This window comes from Naumovozyma castellii, chromosome 5, assembly GCF_000237345.1.
Source record: "Naumovozyma castellii chromosome 5, complete genome".
Classification (NCBI taxonomy): Eukaryota; Fungi; Ascomycota; class Saccharomycetes; order Saccharomycetales; family Saccharomycetaceae; genus Naumovozyma; species Naumovozyma castellii.
Genome location: NC_016495.1, coordinates 566,227 through 584,420, shown reverse-complemented (window position 1 = coordinate 584,420; position 18,194 = coordinate 566,227). Strand labels below are relative to the sequence as shown.

Below are 18,194 nucleotides of genomic sequence, written 5' to 3'. Positions count from 1 at the left end.
TGGCAGATCATCTGCACTTACATTTCTCTCAAGTCCGCCTCTCACTAGAGCCAGCAGGAATCCCAAAGTTCCTTTTTCATCATTGAGGATGAAATAACAGCAGGGTCATATGCTATGTTCACCTTCTGGCTGCTAGCTTGGCAGATACTTCTGGTTTGTCTTTCCACTGCAAAAATGCGGGTTATGATACCTTAACCTAATCTTCATTCTCAAGATCATTTGAGCCTGTTGTTTACCGATTGTTTTACCGATTGTTTCAACATTATTAGAATAGCATCAGCATTATGACCATTATAATCACTCTTCATTGAAGCATCGTCCTGGTAGAAAGTTATACTCCCTTAGTAGTAAGCAAAGTGGTCACATTATCTTTCATTCAGCCATCGAAAATACTTACATTTCCTGACCATTGAATAGACAAGTTAATCTAGCTGCCTTCTCAGTCTCACACAGAGTATCACTCACTACTATAGGAACTTGGCAACCATTATTATTTGGGTTGTATATAACGTCAGGTACCTCTTTGTCGGTCACCTTTGGTCGACACTTTTTTGATTATTTTGGTTAGTTATGAGTAGACAGTGAATTAATATTACGGTAGTAAGGTTCTCATTAGTTTAGTGATACAATCAATGTTTTAAGGATTGGAATTTTGAATAGTTCATTTCTTCGAGCTCTTAGTAGAGTCCTTCTAGGATAGTGTTGTACCATTCCTTTAAATGTGGTTGATCGAGGGAGCGCTTGAGGAGAATGCTGCTAATCAGGAGTCAACGATGTGCCATTTCCCAAAAACAAAGGCTTAAGTACGGTTCTTTTATTGGAATAATCTAACTCAATATGATGAAAAGTGTTGACGACTACATTAACCCATTTCTTAAGATTACCTCCAGAGCTAGTGAGTTTGGTAATTAACCCTGCTGTAGCGGAAGGCGATAAACATGGGTCAGTCCTATCGTATTTGGCAATCTTGAAATCTTGGGCCTAAAGGAGAACAATACACTACGTGAAAAATTCCGAAGTGAGTTTTTTGGTAGGATATTTGTTACCCAGTCGCCTATGTCAAATATTTTTCGTGCCACTTAGTCCAACGACACAAATGTAGAAAGACTTTTAAATTCCTTTGCAAAGTTGCCAAACAACCAAGTAATTAACTAATTAAGTAATCAAGTAATCAAGTAATCCAAGTATCCAAGTATCCGAGTGTCCAAATGCCCAAGTGTCCCAGTATTCCAGTATTCCAGTATTCCAAATATTCAAGTATTCAGGTAATCAAGTAATCAAGTAATCAAGTAATCCAAGCGTCCATGTGTCCATGTGTTCCAGTATTCCAGTATTCCAGTATTCCAAGTATCCAAGTGTCCAAATGACCAAGTGTCCCAGTATCCAAGGATCCAAGTGTCCCAGTGTCCCAGTATTCCAAATATTCAAGTAATCAGGTAATCAAGTAATCAAGTAATCAAGTAATCAAGTAATCAAGTAACCAAGTAATCCAAGTGTCCAAGTGTCCATGTGTTCCAGTATTCCAGTATTCCAAGTATCCAAGTGTCTCCAGTATTCCAGTGTTCCAAATATTCAAGTAATCAGGTAATCAAGTAATCAAGTAATCAAGTAATCCAAGTGTCCAAGTGTCCCAGTATTCCAGTATTCCAGTATTCCAAGTATCCAAGTATCCAAGTGTCCAAATAACCAAGTGTCCCAGTATCCAAGTGTCCATGTGTTCCAGTATTCCAATTATTCCAGTAATCAGGTAATCAAGTAATCAAGTAATCCAAGTGTCCAAGTGTCCATGTGTTCTAGTATTCCAAATATTCCAGTATTCCAAGTATCCAAGTGTCCCAGTATTCCAGTATTCCAGTATTCCAAGTATCCAAGTATCCAAGTGTCCAAATAACCAAGTGTCCCAGTATCCAAGTGTCCATGTGTTCCAGTATTCCAAATATTCCAGTAATCAGGTAATCAAGTATCAAGTAATCCAACTATCAAGTATTCCAAGTATCCAAGTATCCAAGTTTAAATACTCCAACTATTTACTACCTAATTTTCCAAATACCCAACTTTTAACCTTCAACAATCCACCTGGCCAAATTACCAATACCAAATATCAGATATCAATTATTAATTATCAGAACCCAAAGACTAATTATCAAAATATCCAATATCCAAAATTTAACCTCCATCATTGAATATTCATTGTCACATACAAATATTTGAATAGTTAGCATCCAACTCTGCGGTTCCCAGCTATGCCAACATTCAGTATCTAATTTTCAGGTCCCAAAGATCCAAGGCCTAGTGTCCACATAGCTAGTATTCAAGGTTAAAAAATTAATCAACCAAATATCAGATATCATATTTCCATATATCAAACCATCAAAAACTCAATTATCCAACATCGACCTTTAACATTTTTAACATTTAGCATCCAAAAATATAAAAAGTAAAAAAAATGAAAAGAATCAAGACTGAAATAGCAAACCCAACCACCAAATAGAGATATAACCGAATTTTTACTTGTCAGTTATCAATTTTTCAATAACCCAAAGGCTGCGAGGAACTTATGTACCTAGGCAGGAGTTCAAATAATTATAATATCAGTGATTGGATGACCAGAAAGGCTGATTTTTTTTAACTCAATGGAGAAAAGATAGCCAGAAACTAAAGGAATTGAAAGAATTCAAATCTCAAGATTCTTGACTGTAAATCATCCCATGTATTACCTAAGTGATAACACACTTCATGAAGAAGTGGCTTATCGAGGGTTGCGTGTTGTTTGGCATTGGATAAGAAGCCCAAGATTTTATAGCTGGTGCCTATTTTTTACCGCCAATGCCTTTTAACTTTGAAAATTAAAAAGGATGGAATGATTCTGGCGCAAGTTGTTGAAAATTTAAGTTCAGAATTAGTGATTTTGGAATGGATCTCCTCAAAGGAGACCATACTATTATTCAACACTTCATCAATTCCCTTCCAACCCCAAATCCGTTCGTGAAGATCTTGTTAAGACGATATTGAGAAGATTCAAAAAAACATGCCAGAGGTAATTGTGAGTCCAAACAATCCACGCTCGACAGAGTGGATCAAGAATTTAACATCTAATACTACGAGTCTTATTATACCTGAAAAAAACACTAACTCTGATGAAGGTGCGGATTTCACTGTCCACCTTTGGTAACTTAATCACAAGCTTTGACACAAAGAATACACTATGCCTGTTGTCCAACACAATTACAATCATGTTGATCCCAAATCTATGCTATGCGATACTGATCACCTGGACTCCTTTATGTCGCACAGTTTATTATATGCAGATCGCTTAGATATATGCTCTACAGACTACTGTATTTTGAAGAACCTCAATCCACTCCTGGTGCCTCCCTTGAAGATTTTCCTACATTAGCTCTTCGAACAGCTATGGAACTCAACGTAACATTACTGTTTTACAGTTATTGTTTTCCATTTTCCCAAAAACTATTGAAGTTTTCCTAAGTCTAAGCCGCCCTTAAGCCCTTTTCCATCTTTTTGATTTAAGAATTGAGTGGAGTATTAATAATAAAGCTCCATTTGATATTTTTTCCGGTGGACTCATTGAAAGTTTTCTTTTCTTTGTTATTCGTTCTGTTAGCTATAGGATTAGTCGACGATTATCGACGATTCCGCCTCGAGAACCACTTTGTTTCTCGTAGTAGTTATCGAGTCAGTACGTTCGTGAGCCATACCTTGCTTGACTTTTGTCACTGTTTTTGATCCTAGTTTGCAGAATCGTGCGCTGGAAAGGACCCAATCGTCTAATTAAGAGAAACACGCTACTTGTGGATTGGCGGTCAAGTTCCCCCTTTTTATGACATAAAGCTCTGTTGCTTACAGGTGCCTGGCAAAAAGGAGTCATTCCTTGTTGCTTATGGAACAATTTTTTGGTTCCGGACTTCCATTCAGATAGCTCATATCAAGATCTTTGGATCCCGTGCTTATGTTACTGTCCCTTCATTCCATAGTTAAGGGAAATTTATGTCAACAAAATTTTTAGAGTATTCATGTTGGATTTGGTACACATCGTCGATAGTCTTGAATCTATTACCTGCCGTCTAATAAGATTTTTGTCAGTAGTCAGGTTAAGTTTGATGAGTCAGTATTTCAGCTAGCAAAGGACAAGCGAACTGAGGATTCCCATGCTTTTGCTATATCTGTGCTGAAAGATATTATATTTGGATTGAGTACCTCTGCTTTATCTCATATTGTTATGTTAACTGCAGTTCCTAATTTAACTAATTCAGCTAGCTCGCCTCCAGATATTCCATCATCTGCTTCGAACTCACGATTTTTGTCTGAATTTGCTACCGGTACTACTTTGTTGAACATACTTATAGTCCAGCTCTAACCAATTTTGATGATACACAACATCCCTTATCCTAAATCATCAGCTATGAGAATGATCGAACAGCTACGTCGTAAAAATAAACGTCATAAATCTCAAATTGTTGAGACAACTATTAACAAATCAACTGCAGTTTTTACTATTAGTATTTTTGCGGAAGACTTCAAGCTAATCCCATCACCTTTCCTACAGTTCTTGGTACCACCAATAAACTAGGATTGAAAGTATATAGAACATTATTTAGTACCTATCCCAAGTCCCCATTCTGAGTGATCTAAGATTTACCACCACTCTCACTCAACCAAAGGGCCTCAAAACAATCAGAGAGCAAGATACTAGTGTGTATTATCTACCGAAGACAAAAACAAACAGAAAATCCGAAAACTCCCTTACTTAAATCCAGGACTTGTCACCTAGAAGATGATGTTCATTCTTTGGGTCTGATACATCCAATAACACAGAGGACAATATATGCAAGGGTAAGAGACAGCAATATCTTAAGAATGCTATAAACGGTTGATTGTGGTATTCTGAGAGCTGCCTTCGCAACCATGGCAAGTTTCTAGTGCCACCTTCAACTAACGATATCTATGAATTAACTGTGGAAGTACGTCTAATATTTTTTATCATAGAGATCAGCAACATCTACTTCGTTTCATAAAAACTACCCTAAAGCGATTTCGTCCTCCAAAAGGAAGGAAAATTACATACCTTAAGTGTTTACCCGCTCCATTATTTTTAAAGGGTTTTCAGCTTATCAAATTACTGCAAGACAACCTCGATAGCAAATTTTTGTTTTTTTGAGGAAACCTGTTCAGGATCTGTTACCAACTTTAGTGACTTTACAGTTTAAACTTGGGATCATATTTATCTATGACAGATGCACATCCATTATCCTAAAAACGGAAGCTGTGACCCTTTATTTGTATCACCTGTTTTTCGTACTTCGAAAAGTAATGGATCTAACTGTGCATTACAATTAGATTTTATTCAGTTCTCGATTGGTTAAATCTCTACTCCAACAACGTATCATCATTGGTAAACCACTTTCTCATCAATTGAGTAAAATCATGGATAAGTTACAATAAACAACCAAAATATTGATATCTTTTCCTTTTCAAAATCTACTAAAGTTTAAATACCACCCATACTTGGCACCTTTTTTTCCATCTCCGAAACAATGATCTATTATTTCAGTCAAAATATTTAATTTGAATTGTAAGAAAAAAAGTATTATTTTACCACCTGTAACTTAGAAGCTGCCATTAAAATTCATACTTCCCTTCTTAGCCAGTGGTATATTAGTCTCTATTATACTAATTATTTCAGTTCTTCAACTTTAGTTTTTCAGTTTTGCCACACTCTATCTAAAATCCAAATTAGCACTGAAGTCCAGAATGTTAACAAATATCTCTAAAAGACCACATCCCACTCCAACTACACAATCTTGGTCTTTATATTTTTTGCACATTGATATTAATAAAGTCTGTCAACGAAATTCATCAAAATCCGGCAAATTTAGTGTTCCTACTTAATTCAGTATTTTTATGTTTACCTGTATGCCATATTAGTGGAAGTGTTTATTTAGTGTGTACTTGCAAAGATTAACATGCTCACTTTCCCTGTTAACAGATATTGTCATAATAATGATATAATAGGTGATGGTGCCCCTGAGTTGAAGGAGCTTTGTAGCTAAGGTATCCGTGAAGCCAAGTTATAAGTAACAACGTCAACGTTTATTACAAACTTTATTAGGATCCATTGTTCCCCATCCTACACGTTTAAAAAATTGTAATACCTACTGTAATCCATGATCCTCAGTTGATTTTTGTAGCAACTGTATCTGTCTGAAGTGTTTTAGTTATAGTCGCACAAATCTAGAATACTGCCCAGGGTTTAGTATTCGTTGTTCTTATTGTAAGATGGTCTGTGTTGTATTGCAGTCATTGTTGGTCGTCATGGTTCTGCATTAAATATGCTAGGAAGCTCAAAATTCAATTTGAAACGTGTTTATGATTTTGATGGTTCATTAGCAAACCTGGAATCATTCTGCTTACTCTGGCCAAGAAAGGAAATATATCATTAATAAACTGAAGAATATCATCAAAAAAGGTGATAGCAACGTCAGAAAATGATGAAACTTTTCAATTCGTCCTAACGTCGTCGCAAGAACAAAGAGACAGAAACGGTATATTCATGCATAGTTACAAGATCAAACCCAGCACCAGGAATTACGATTCCTAGAATAGTGCTCTAGTCAGTGTACCACGTTATGAGAATCCATCAAGCCAGTAACATCGTAGCAGTCCAGAAAGGGTGGAATTTAAGAATTAAAGAGAGGTCGTCTTGATATCGGAAAAACTAAACTTTAAGTAAAAGCTACTGGTACCTTATTATTATAGAAACCAACCGCAGGACTGTTATCAATGGAGTGGTGGCTTAAGGGTTTTCTTTCAATCAATCAGTTAACCTGGTGAGTTAACGCTCATAATGGTCTAACGAAGCTAAACGTTCTTCCATGTATATATATAAAAATATTGTGTATCAGTGGCGGGAAAAGCGCAAGAACCTTCGCGCCAGCCCTCCACCGGCAAAGTCATAAACGACTATGCCTCCACCTTTCTATATGTTATACAGGTTTTCTATTTTTGACTATCACCATAGTGACTCCTTGATTGTGGAGCCTTTTTCATGGCCCAAATTGAAAAACTAAAAAAAAACTATGTAAAGCGGTTTGAAAAAACGTTGCTTTTCGGAAAGATCTTAAAAAAGTATTTCATAAAACAAAATCATAATCGTTAATACTTTAATATTTTGTTACCCAGTACATTAGGGTATGTTAATAAAACGTTTTGTTGAAAGGGTTATGTTGAAAGGGTTAACCCGCTACTCGTTACAACCCTAGGGTTAAGATAAACCTAAGCCCAAAGCCCTGAAACGTGGTGACATAAGCTTGTCGAGATGTAACTAATTTATCCATGAAGTGTGTGAAAAATTTCTTTATGGTATTTTTCACTATCTGACTACTTATTACTTCACTTTACTTTATTGTATATTAATTTATTTATACTTTACATAACTTTTATATTAGAAAAAAACAAGCGATTATTACACCATTGTTTAACTGTAATAATAATGTCTTCGAACAATGCACCCACGAATGGTACACAATCGTCATTCATAAACGATACTCAGCCCTTAACCACTTCGGCATCTTACTCTATCCAAAATCTGCGTCAACAGGTTATGAGCCCTGTTGCTTTAGCCGAAGATGCACTATTCGTTAAGTTAAGTGGTGCTACTAATTTTAAGAGATGGTATCAAAATACCGTATTAGACTTTGTACCCTTGTGTATAACACCTTTAGAAATAGAACATGTTGGACATAAAGTAACAGAATTTGGTTTTAATGAAGGAGCTTGAATAACAGATGGTATCAAAATTTGAATAACCATCTTATTGCTCATTCATCTGAATGGGATGAATATGCCAGAACAGGTAATATTGAAGCCTCTATTACTGGATATTCCTTAAATGACAACATTGTTGATGTCATCAGAAGAACTGTGGATAATGCTTTATTCACATTAATAAAGAGAACATGCGAAGGAGATGCAAAAAGGTTCATTGAAGATTTCTACAAAAATACAATCTCCAATGTTAGTTCCAAAATGTTGTTAGATGCATTAATTGAAAAATATGACATCTCTACCGTTGAAAATGTTGCTGAAGTTTGGAACAAGCTTGTCCCAATGACAAAGAAAGGAATTGAAGAAAGAATTAACTGGGTTATTGATGTTGCTGAAAAGGTATTCTTACCTAGTGAGTTTGATTTAGCTTTCTACCATTCCTCATCAAATGATGTTCGTATTTCGTTCGAACAAAACAAGCGGTATAAGAAAGATGTGTTTTGTGCATGTTTCTTAATGGCAATGTCCCCTGAATATCAAAAACAATGTCTTGACTTCCATGGTATGGAGCAATCGATCACCTTTGATCAGGTAGTTTCGAGAATGAGAAGAGAGACTAAACCAACATCTGAGACTGCGATGATTGCAACAAAGAAATGGATACGTAACAATTCCAATCAACATAAGAAGAAAGGAAATTTCAAATGTTACGTATGCAGTGGAAATCATCATGTAAAGGAGTGTCCAACATTGAAGGAACGTATTCCAAATGCTCATGTGTTCAAGCAACCAGCAGAACAATTAGGACAATCTGAAAAGCCTTCTCAGCCTTCTCAGTCTGCCCAAGGTAGTCAAGGTCATCCAGCTGCTCAATCTTCCCACCGTACTCAAAGTACTGGAGCTAATGCTTGGTTTGCCACCGTACCTGGACAAGGTGTAGGTCATCTTGGTTTTGTTGCGTATGACTCAACTAACATTGAATTCGATGCTGTTGCTCTATTTACTAGAGCTAAAGAAGCTGAAATTTCTAAGTTAGATTGGCTGTTTGACAGTGGAACTACTATTCATGTTTGTAATGAGAGAGAGAAATTTCAGGATCTTTCTTCCACTTATGGTGGTACTATCTCTGGTGTGGCTGGTAAAGTTCCAATCAAAGGGTATGGTACGATTAATGTTGGTAAGTTTACATTTCATGATGTCGCATATGTTCCTTAAATGCCATGTAACTTGATTTCCATCAGCAAAGCTACTAGGTTTGCAAAAACCAAGTTTATCTTCAGTGAAGATACTGTTGAAGTTCTTTATGAACCAAATGTGGTTTATTCTATTGGTCACGGAAAAAGAGGACTCTATGTATTAGATCGTGCGGAACACTCATATGCACACCATGCCATGATTGGGAATGCTGTCTCCATTGATTCATCTGTTATTTCATCGAACCGGTTGCTGTCTCAACCTAAGACACATGTTCCAGAATCAGTATTGCTACATGCACGGTTAGGTCATCCTGGTGTAGACTTATACAATAAGATTGCTCCTGTTATTCAAGCTCCTTCATTAAAACCAAATTCTGTTACTTTATGTCCAACATGTTCTATTTCTAAAGGTGTTATACACAAGGGTACAAAGTCTAATACGGTATTTTGATACCATCTCTTAAAATTAGTAGCACCACTTAACTTAACGAATAGTGCATCTTCGGCTAAAGCAACAGGGCTCATAACCTGTTGACGCAGATTTTGGATAGAGTAAGATGCCGAAGTGGTTAAGGGCTGAGTATCGTTTATGAATGACGATTGTGTACCATTCGTGGGTGCATTGTTCGAAGACATTATTATTACAGTTAAACAATGGTGTAATAATCGCTTGTTTTTTTCTAATATAAAAGTTATGTAAAGTATAAATAAATTAATATACAATAAAGTAAAGTGAAGTAATAAGTAGTCAGATAGTGAAAAATACCATAAAGAAATTTTTCACACACTTCATGGATAAATTAGTTACATCTCGACAAGCTTATGTCACCACGTTTCAGGGCTTTGGGCTTAGGTTTATCTTAACCCTAGGGTTGTAACGAGTAGCGGGTTAACCCTTTCAACATTTAAGATTTAATAGCGCGTAGAGAGAGGTTAGTGTCTGGGTTCTCGGGGACATTGGTAGGTAGGTAAGTAGCGGAGGAAATTATTTTTAGATATATTCAGTTTTTATTGAACATGGTACACTTACACTTTTCTGATAAATTTAGGCTTGTTCAAAAGTCATAATACACAAGTCTGTTTGAACTAAATATTCTAAAGATGCAAAGGATAAGTTTATTGTGAAAAAAGGAAATCTTTGACAGTTGTTCAAAGGTAGAATGAAAATTGTAGGATATTCTCGTAAAATTTATCATAGTATAGGTTTATCTGACTACCTCTAAATACCTGTCGTTCTTATTTGTGATGAGCTACGTGCAATATGTTTAACAATTTGAAGATGATATTTCCACCCAAATAGAAAAATATGTGAAAGTAGTTCACATATATTTTAATTGAATAATATATATAAAAAGATACGAAGAAAAAATATTGTATATTGTAAAAATGTTTGAATAAAAAAAATATATTACATGATCAATCTAAAGCTTTATTAAAAAATTGAATACCTAACTCTCAGTGTCTGCTTCAAACATAAACGCAAAGTTTAGCTCAACAAAAGAATGCCTAAGTTCATATTTTTAATTTGAATACCGTATAATCTATACATAGTAAGCTAATATACAAAATAAAAAACCACAGGGGTCGCTGACATTTGTCAAATTTGCAACTACACTGAAGGGCTGTGAAGGGAGTTTTTCATGGCACCTTTTGAAAGAATTTTTTTTTGTTATTTCTACGTTATCTTCATATAGTAACTTTTATTTTAATTCCCCTCTTTCTCTCTTTTTCTTGTTCACCTAAAATCAATTCCTCAAATACACGTGCTTCCTCTGCTTCTTCAGGAGTTCTTCTGGCCTTGGAAAATTTATCCGCTATAAAGAGCATGGCTTTAGCTTTTGCAATACGAATCTTGGATGGAACTTTTTTATCATTTAAGATGGCACTACACACATCCTTTAATTTTCTCTCTAACTCAAACTTGGACATGACCCACATCATACCTAACGCCTTTCCTGCCATCATAGATTCAAATTTCACACGTTCATAAGCATCAAGTTCATCAGGATTAACTTTACTCATCTCTTCCATTGCCTTCTGGGTTTCTAATCCAGTAGACAGTAAGTTGTAGGTGGACTTTACTGTTCTAGCATTCTCACGAGTACCGGTGAATATCCTAGAAAAGCCGTAAGTTTTCTTGGAAATAATAAAGTTATTCGCCTTTGTCTTATAGACTTTAGCAATCAAATAAAGCAATTCTAAACCAAAACTTTCTAACTTTAGTTCCTCAATTTCTTGGTCCAATTTACGAACAAAGTCATCCAGATGATTTTCCTTAACAGCTATGAGGTATTCGTCAATCTTTGCGTTCAATTTTTTCGATAGTTCATCAACTTGCTTTGACATTTCTTCTCTTCTCTTTTTCTCCAATTCAAGTAATTTTTCACGTTGCTCTTTTGTCATTTTGTCTGCTTTCTTGCCAGGTTTATCACCTTCATGTGGAATTACCCCTGTATGTTCTGATTGAGGCTTATTTGTCATATCGTCATTTTTCTCGTCAAACATTTCAGAAGCTTCATTAAATTCTTTAAACAAAGAAAATTCACCAATCCAGTCTTTAAATCCATCACCCCCGAATATGGCTGTGAAATATTCGTTGGCATCTTCGAACCCTTGTTGTGGCACAGCTTCGTCTTTCCCAAATTCATCATATCTACTCCTTAATCCAGGATCACTAAGGACTTGGTAAGCTTCACCAACCTCTTGAAACTTAGCCTGAGCCTCAGGATCATCCGGATGCTTATCTGGATGAGTTTGCATTGCTCTTCTACGATAGGCCTTCTTGATCTCCGCTGGAGTTGCGGTTGGCTGCACACCTAGCACATCATAATACCCTGTATCTTTAACCATAATTAATGACTCCTTTCAATTCCTATAAATGCGCTGCTGTTAAGCTGGGGCTATCGAAATGATCTCTTATTCGTCAAAGCACATATATATCGAAGTAATTTGGGTGTTCCTCATAGTAAAGGGATTAACATACTGCTATGTGAATTTTTTTTCTGTTCCGTGAGTTTTGCGCAGTGAATTTCGTCTAACGATAGAAGAATTTCCGCCTCAACCAAAACTGTTAATAAGCCACCAAAGGTCGGTAAGATTATAGCTAACCCATCGCGAGCCAAGTGGTTTACAATTGTTTGGAGGTAAGATAAATGGTTATCGAATGCTTGAAGTTTAATGGAGCGGGTAGCTAACCAGTTATCAGTATCCGAACTAGCCATAGCTTGCTTAAGGAGCTTTGGGGACTGTACCAGAAAAAGCAGAAATCATGGTCGTAAGAGCATGATGAATCAAATTGGCATCTGAAAGATTGGAGTTCGAAAAGCGATTTGGAAGGCACATCAGAGGAAGTAGAGGTGTGCAGACGTTGAGCCAGTAGAGCTTTCTCATTTGAAGCAGCAGCAGCAACAGCAGAGGGAATATCACATGGTAATAGATGAACATCTTGTTTTCCGCCAATTGACAATGGCCCTTGATGCCAATTACCATTGCAATAATTTTCCCTTCATGTTTAACTGCTTGAGCATGCGTGACAGTAATACTGATCTCTTGTGGAATCCCTGTATGATTGTGTAAAATGCTGGGAGGAAGCAGAACCAAATTAATATCACAACAATCGAGAGTAGACATCCTAGTGGATAGAAAATGTGGGGTGTCATGTGGAGGATTAGTAGGACAGTCTCTCCTCTTACTGTGGATGACGACTGAAATATGATCTTGAAGAACGACACCTTTTGGATCGGAGAAATACGTCTCGATAATTCGATATGATTTGTTTTTGCGGTCTCATTAGTTCATTGGAAGCTCTAACAGACTTTAATCGATTGGTCAAATAGGGGACCCAGTCAGAAGTTGTCTAATTCTGTTGGTTTTTGAAACGTTATCAAGAGCAGTAACAGTCTCAGCTGTGAAACAGGTTGGTGGCTTATTTGATGGTTCCATTGGTGGAGGTATCATGTCCTGGAATTAGCTTGTATGAAGGCCTAGGCCCCTTTAACAAATTTCTTTCTATAAAATGTCATCAGAACTCTTCTTGTCCTATTACATTGCATATGAGGAAATTCATCCAGAAACTGCAGTTTTTCTGTGATAATACTGCTTTTAAAACGCTACACTGTCCCAATTCCGGGGGTAAGAACAACTTCTTGCTCGAACTTTGTAGTTACTCTTGGTAGGCCTGACATTGCGTACTCGGTTGCTCTCTTGTCCAGCTTTCTAAGGAACCCAAAAGTGGTGCATTTGGATGCAGCTTATAGGGTATTAAAACCCCTGGTGACTAGGGTATCGTTACGAACCAGTAAGGCAGGTACGAAGCTGCAGATGAAGATCAATTCATATCCCTCACATGGCAATACGTCAACTTTACCGTATTTGACCTATATTTGTGTATGTTATTATTCTTGGTGAAGGCGCCATCACCTTCTCATCCAAACGAATCCACTATCTTCAACCGCAGCCGAGCACTTTGCAGCTCGTACCACACTATTGAATATTACTAGGTTGATTTTTGCAATATACGGGACACTTATTGCCAAGATTAGAGAGATTGTAAACAAGAAGATTGCACCAAAGACCAAGCAGCAACAGTCCTCACCGAAGTACTTCCTCAAATACAATTTAATTACTTGAAAACATTTAATTACCCACCATCACTGCAAAGATTAATTTATGGGGCGGTTTTCGAACATATTGCACTTAATCCTGACGTGCACACTCTTCCGAAAACAACTCTCATAAAACGAAAAAGCATATAAAGAACAAATGTTTCATCTGAGTTAGACAGTAAATTCTTCTTCTTAGTGATTGTTATTTGTGCATATTACATAGTTAACCAAAGAATTTACAACATTGACAAGCGTAATCACAATATGTGGTCCAACTTTTAACTCGTACTTTAGTTAAACATAAACTGAGAGCTCTGTAAGAATTTAACAGTATTTCAACAGAATTGTCGAAGTTAACATAAGAGAAAGCGAAAGTACTGAAACATAATAAATGATTATCTAAATAGTTTTTTAAACTTTACTTATGGTCGTTACCAAAAGTATAAAAGAAAGGATTTTAAGCTAATTCTTTTGAACATCCTATATAACTTTGATACAAACGTACTACGTGATGTTTTTCGATTTTGGGTGTCTTTTCAATTGTGTAAGCGATTTTCTCTCAATGTCCGGAAAATGGAACAAAGCGAATCATCTGAGTAATATGAGCTAAAGTTGATTACAAATTATAAACCATTAAATACATTTATACAAACTTATTTAAGAAAGCCTATCGAACTACTTGAATTACTCCAATATCTGACACACTTTATCAAATTTAAGACACAGCTACTACGGATATCTATCAATGCCTGCAACTCCTTCAAGACTGCAAGTACTATCGCTTTATAAGCAATTCATTAGAAATTCAAACCAATTTAACAATTTCAACTTTAGAGAATACTTTCTAAGAATATCCAGGGAGAAATTCAAAGAAAATGCCCCAATACAGGATAAAGAGAAGGTAGCAAAACTATACGAAGCAGCACAAAGAGATCTTGGAGTTTTAAAGAGACAAAAACTAATCTCCCAGATGTACACCTTCGATAAATTGGTTGTAGAATCTGCCAAGGATCAAGGAGACTCAAGATCATAAAGCAAGTCGGTTATATTAAATAAGTAGAGAATGAGGGAAAATGCGAATCACCGACAATCAGTATTTTAGAGAAACACCAATTGAATAAGTTTCCTCAATCCTCTATATGATGCATATATACTGTAAATATGATGAGAGAATACAACACTTTAGCAATTATTAGCAATGGATAATCCAGTATTATGACACAGTGCAGATAATATACGACCCCCCTCTAACTGAATTATTGACCCTAATTTCTGATAGAATATATTTATTCTGTTTTTACGTTCAACCTATTTAATTATTTAGAATGTGTCTCATATATTGTTGGGAAAGAGACGTTATTAAGGAAATTCCTCTATATCACTTACGTAATATGCAATTCAAATTTTTTCACATCGACTTTTTCCAGTTGAGGATTTTCATCTCTTACATTTATAATGACACACTGTTACGAAAACTATTGATGCTCCCTTTTATGCTTCTGACTCTAAGCAGATAACGACATAACTTTCCATTTCGTAATATTTTAATAATGAAAAGAAGTTCCGGTGATGATTCCGCCGCGCAAGCTAAAATGCAAACCCTGGAAGATGATAAATTGAAAGCATTATTCAATCCGAGAATCTGGGAACCTGACTATCAAAAGGAGCTAAGAGATGAAATTGCCAACTCTAAGCCTTTTAACTGGGGCTCTATACCTAAGTTAATTGATGATGACCTATTACGTGCAGTTCGCAAAGAAATTGAAACTGAAATTCACTTCTCTAAAAAGGAAACTGATATTTACAAAGTTAACCAAAGTGGAGATCTAGCCAATCTTTCTAAACTAGACTGGAATGATTTATCGAGACTTCCAAATCTTTTCAAGCTACGTCAATTATTATACTCTGAGAAATATAGAGACTTTTTTGCCTATATTACACAATCTGGACATTTATCAGGTAAGAAGACGGACATGAGTATTAATACTTATACAAAGGGGTGTCATTTAGTTCCCCACGATGATGTTATCGGTTCAAGACGTATTAGTTTTATTCTATATTTACCCGATCCAGATAGAAAGTGGAAGTCACATTATGGTGGTGGTTTAAGACTCTACGATACCATTATGCCAAATGTTCCTGAGAATGATCCATGTGCAAAATTAGTTCCACAGTTCAACCAAATTGCATTCTTTAAAGTTAATCCTGGGTTTTCATTTCATGATGTGGAAGAAGTTAAAGTCGACAAGCATAGATTGTCCATTCAAGGTTGGTACCATATTCCACAAGAAGGTGACAAGGGTTATATTCCTAATGAAGAAGCCACGTATATTGATAAAAACATCACCCAATTAGGTGAACTGGACTCTGCTGTATTGGAAGATTTTGAATTCCCCAAGGAAGAAAGAGAGCTTTTGCCAAATTATCAAATTAAGCATTTTGAGAAGATTTTAGAACGTTCCAACAGTGGTGATAATGATTCTTCCAATGTTCTTTCTATTCCTAGCGGAATGAAAGTAATCCCATCTGAGATTCCATCTTTGACTGAGGAAGAAGTGGCCTATTTATCTGAATATGTTGCCCTAGAACACTTAACTAAGGAAGGGATTTCCAAGTTACAAGAATCCTTCCTTGAAAATTCATTTTTGAGTATTGAATCATTTCTAAATGAAGAAAAGTCAAGCTTACTTGAGAATCAAATTAAGAGAACTGAATTGGAGAAGGATTGTCCATTATTTTCTAAAGATGTTGCCTATCCATGGAAGACCGCAATGCCATCACATAAATGTAAATACTTATACATTGATGGTAAGAAACAACAAGATTTGGCAACTGCCGATGGACTTATTACCACTTTGAATAATGATGAAAATTCTAATTTTGAAATGGTTAAAGAATTAGTTAATATCGGAAAAGAAGATATTGATACTGAAAAATCACTAATTGAATTAAGCATTTTTTTCAAGAGTTTGATTTTTAAGAAATATTTAGTTTTATTGACATCTTTATGTTTAATTACCGAACAAGTCCTGATTAGAAGATTCAGACCAGGTAATGACTTTACGTTGGCCAATAAATGTAAAATGAACACGAAATATTTGAACGAGGTCCTTGACAATGTCTTAGAAGGTACTTTATGTTTGACTCCATCTAAAGGATGGGAGACTGGAGATGTTGGTGGTTATGAAATCTATATGATGGATGGAACAAAGGAGAAAGCAGAAGACGAAGATGATGTTGAAGCTGAACGTTATAAGAATGATGAGAATGGTGAGTCCATCCTATTAAATTCACCAGCAAGTTGGAATACTTTTAACTTAGTATTGAGAGATGAATCTGTTCTAGAGTTTGTGAAGTACATTAGTTGGGAGGCTAAATCTAGTAGGTGGGATATTAAATTGAAGTGGGATGTTAGAACTTTTGATGATGAAGAGTACGGTGATGAGTAAATAACTAACTAACTCAACAAGAACTTTAATCGTGTAGCTCAGTACTTGAGGATTTGTACAATAGAAAAAAAAAATTTATTATTCTACTTATTTACATGAGTTAACCTTTTTCTAGATAGTGTTACTATAAACTCCTTCTAGGTAATGCATCAACGTGCTTATGTGTCTTTGACAACAGACCGATACTTTGCGCCCTTTTAATGGCTTTTGATAAACGACGTTGGTTTTTTGCTGATAAACCGGTGACATCTCTATGCAATATTTTCCCCGTAGAGGAAATAAACTTATTTAACTCACTTGGACTTGAATACAAGTCCAATGGATTAATATTATAGCTAATGTTATAAGTTTTTGAAGTTCCTATAAGAGATTTTGTCTTACGATCTAAATTGACTTTCGCCATAGAAAAATCAAACGGATCATATATAGACCCCTGTTGAAATTTCTTCACAAACACCTCATCAATTGCCTTTACAGAGGAGTTTGTCTTGCTTTTAGCCTGGGATTCTCGAAGATTTATGTTTTTCTTTATTGTTGGTTGAAGTAAGCCTTTAGCTGCACAACATTGACCGCTTGTATGGAATGAGCTGCGAAGCTGGCGGGGAGAAAAGGGTATTTTCCTTACTCTGGTAAAAGTGTTTATCATCATCTGGCGCCAAGGAAGTCTCTTATTCTCTTTTCTCTTTGCTTGATTGATTATTGTAACGAAGAAGTTGCTCACCTAGCGTATCTTCTTGTCAATTTTAGAATAATCCCTTCATCCAAGCGTTCAACGCCATTTGGTCGTGAGAAAAAGTAGTCGATCACGTGATCGAACCGTCGAGAATTACAATGCTCCGCAAACTCCGAAAAATGTCTGGCGGATTTACCGGAATTTGTCTCCTCTGTATTTTCTTCTATTCTAATGTCAATCAGTTAACTCCGAATAAAATAGCGCCATTCAAAAGAATGATGGCTTATTGTGATGGACCGATATCTTCGGGTGTATTAGCTAGTCATTTATAATCTATCTGTGTATGTATCTCTTATCTGGAGACAAGAGGTGTTAAATTTTACTAATTTACACCTGTGTTTTGTGCTTTTCTGGTTTAGTCACCGTAATGTCCATATCTGTCTGAACTTTGTTTTTCTCCACTTTATACTGCTTAAATATAAATATATAA

The 18,194-nt window shown here is 35.9% G+C and overlaps 5 protein-coding genes across 5 annotated transcripts; 3 read left to right on the top strand and 2 right to left on the bottom strand.

Moving 5' to 3' along the window:
- Positions 1–8,043: 8,043 nt before the first annotated feature.
- NCAS0E02940 (uncharacterized protein) lies at positions 8,044–8,997 on the top strand (the record flags this gene model as incomplete). Its single annotated transcript, XM_003676675.1, has 1 exon — positions 8,044–8,997. The coding sequence occupies one exon, from the start codon at positions 8,044–8,046 to the stop codon at positions 8,995–8,997; it is 954 nt and encodes a 317-aa protein (XP_003676723.1).
- Positions 8,998–10,664: 1,667 nt separating this feature from the next.
- CAJ1 (Caj1p) lies at positions 10,665–11,828 on the bottom strand (the record flags this gene model as incomplete). Its single annotated transcript, XM_003676674.1, has 1 exon — positions 10,665–11,828. One exon carries the CDS (start codon positions 11,826–11,828, stop codon positions 10,665–10,667), a length of 1,164 nt encoding a protein of 387 aa, XP_003676722.1.
- Positions 11,829–14,327: 2,499 nt separating this feature from the next.
- On the top strand, positions 14,328–14,615 carry ISD11 (Isd11p; the record flags this gene model as incomplete). Its single annotated transcript, XM_003676673.1, has 1 exon — positions 14,328–14,615. The coding sequence occupies one exon, from the start codon at positions 14,328–14,330 to the stop codon at positions 14,613–14,615; it is 288 nt and encodes a 95-aa protein (XP_003676721.1).
- Positions 14,616–15,132: 517 nt separating this feature from the next.
- Positions 15,133–17,031, top strand: TPA1 (oxidative DNA demethylase; the record flags this gene model as incomplete). Its single annotated transcript, XM_003676672.1, has 1 exon — positions 15,133–17,031. The coding sequence occupies one exon, from the start codon at positions 15,133–15,135 to the stop codon at positions 17,029–17,031; it is 1,899 nt and encodes a 632-aa protein (XP_003676720.1).
- Positions 17,032–17,155: 124 nt separating this feature from the next.
- RSM18 (mitochondrial 37S ribosomal protein bS18m) lies at positions 17,156–17,680 on the bottom strand (the record flags this gene model as incomplete). The annotated part of the gene is made up of 1 exon (XM_003676671.1): positions 17,156–17,680. One exon carries the CDS (start codon positions 17,678–17,680, stop codon positions 17,156–17,158), a length of 525 nt encoding a protein of 174 aa, XP_003676719.1.
- Between the last annotated feature and the right edge of the window lie 514 nt (positions 17,681–18,194).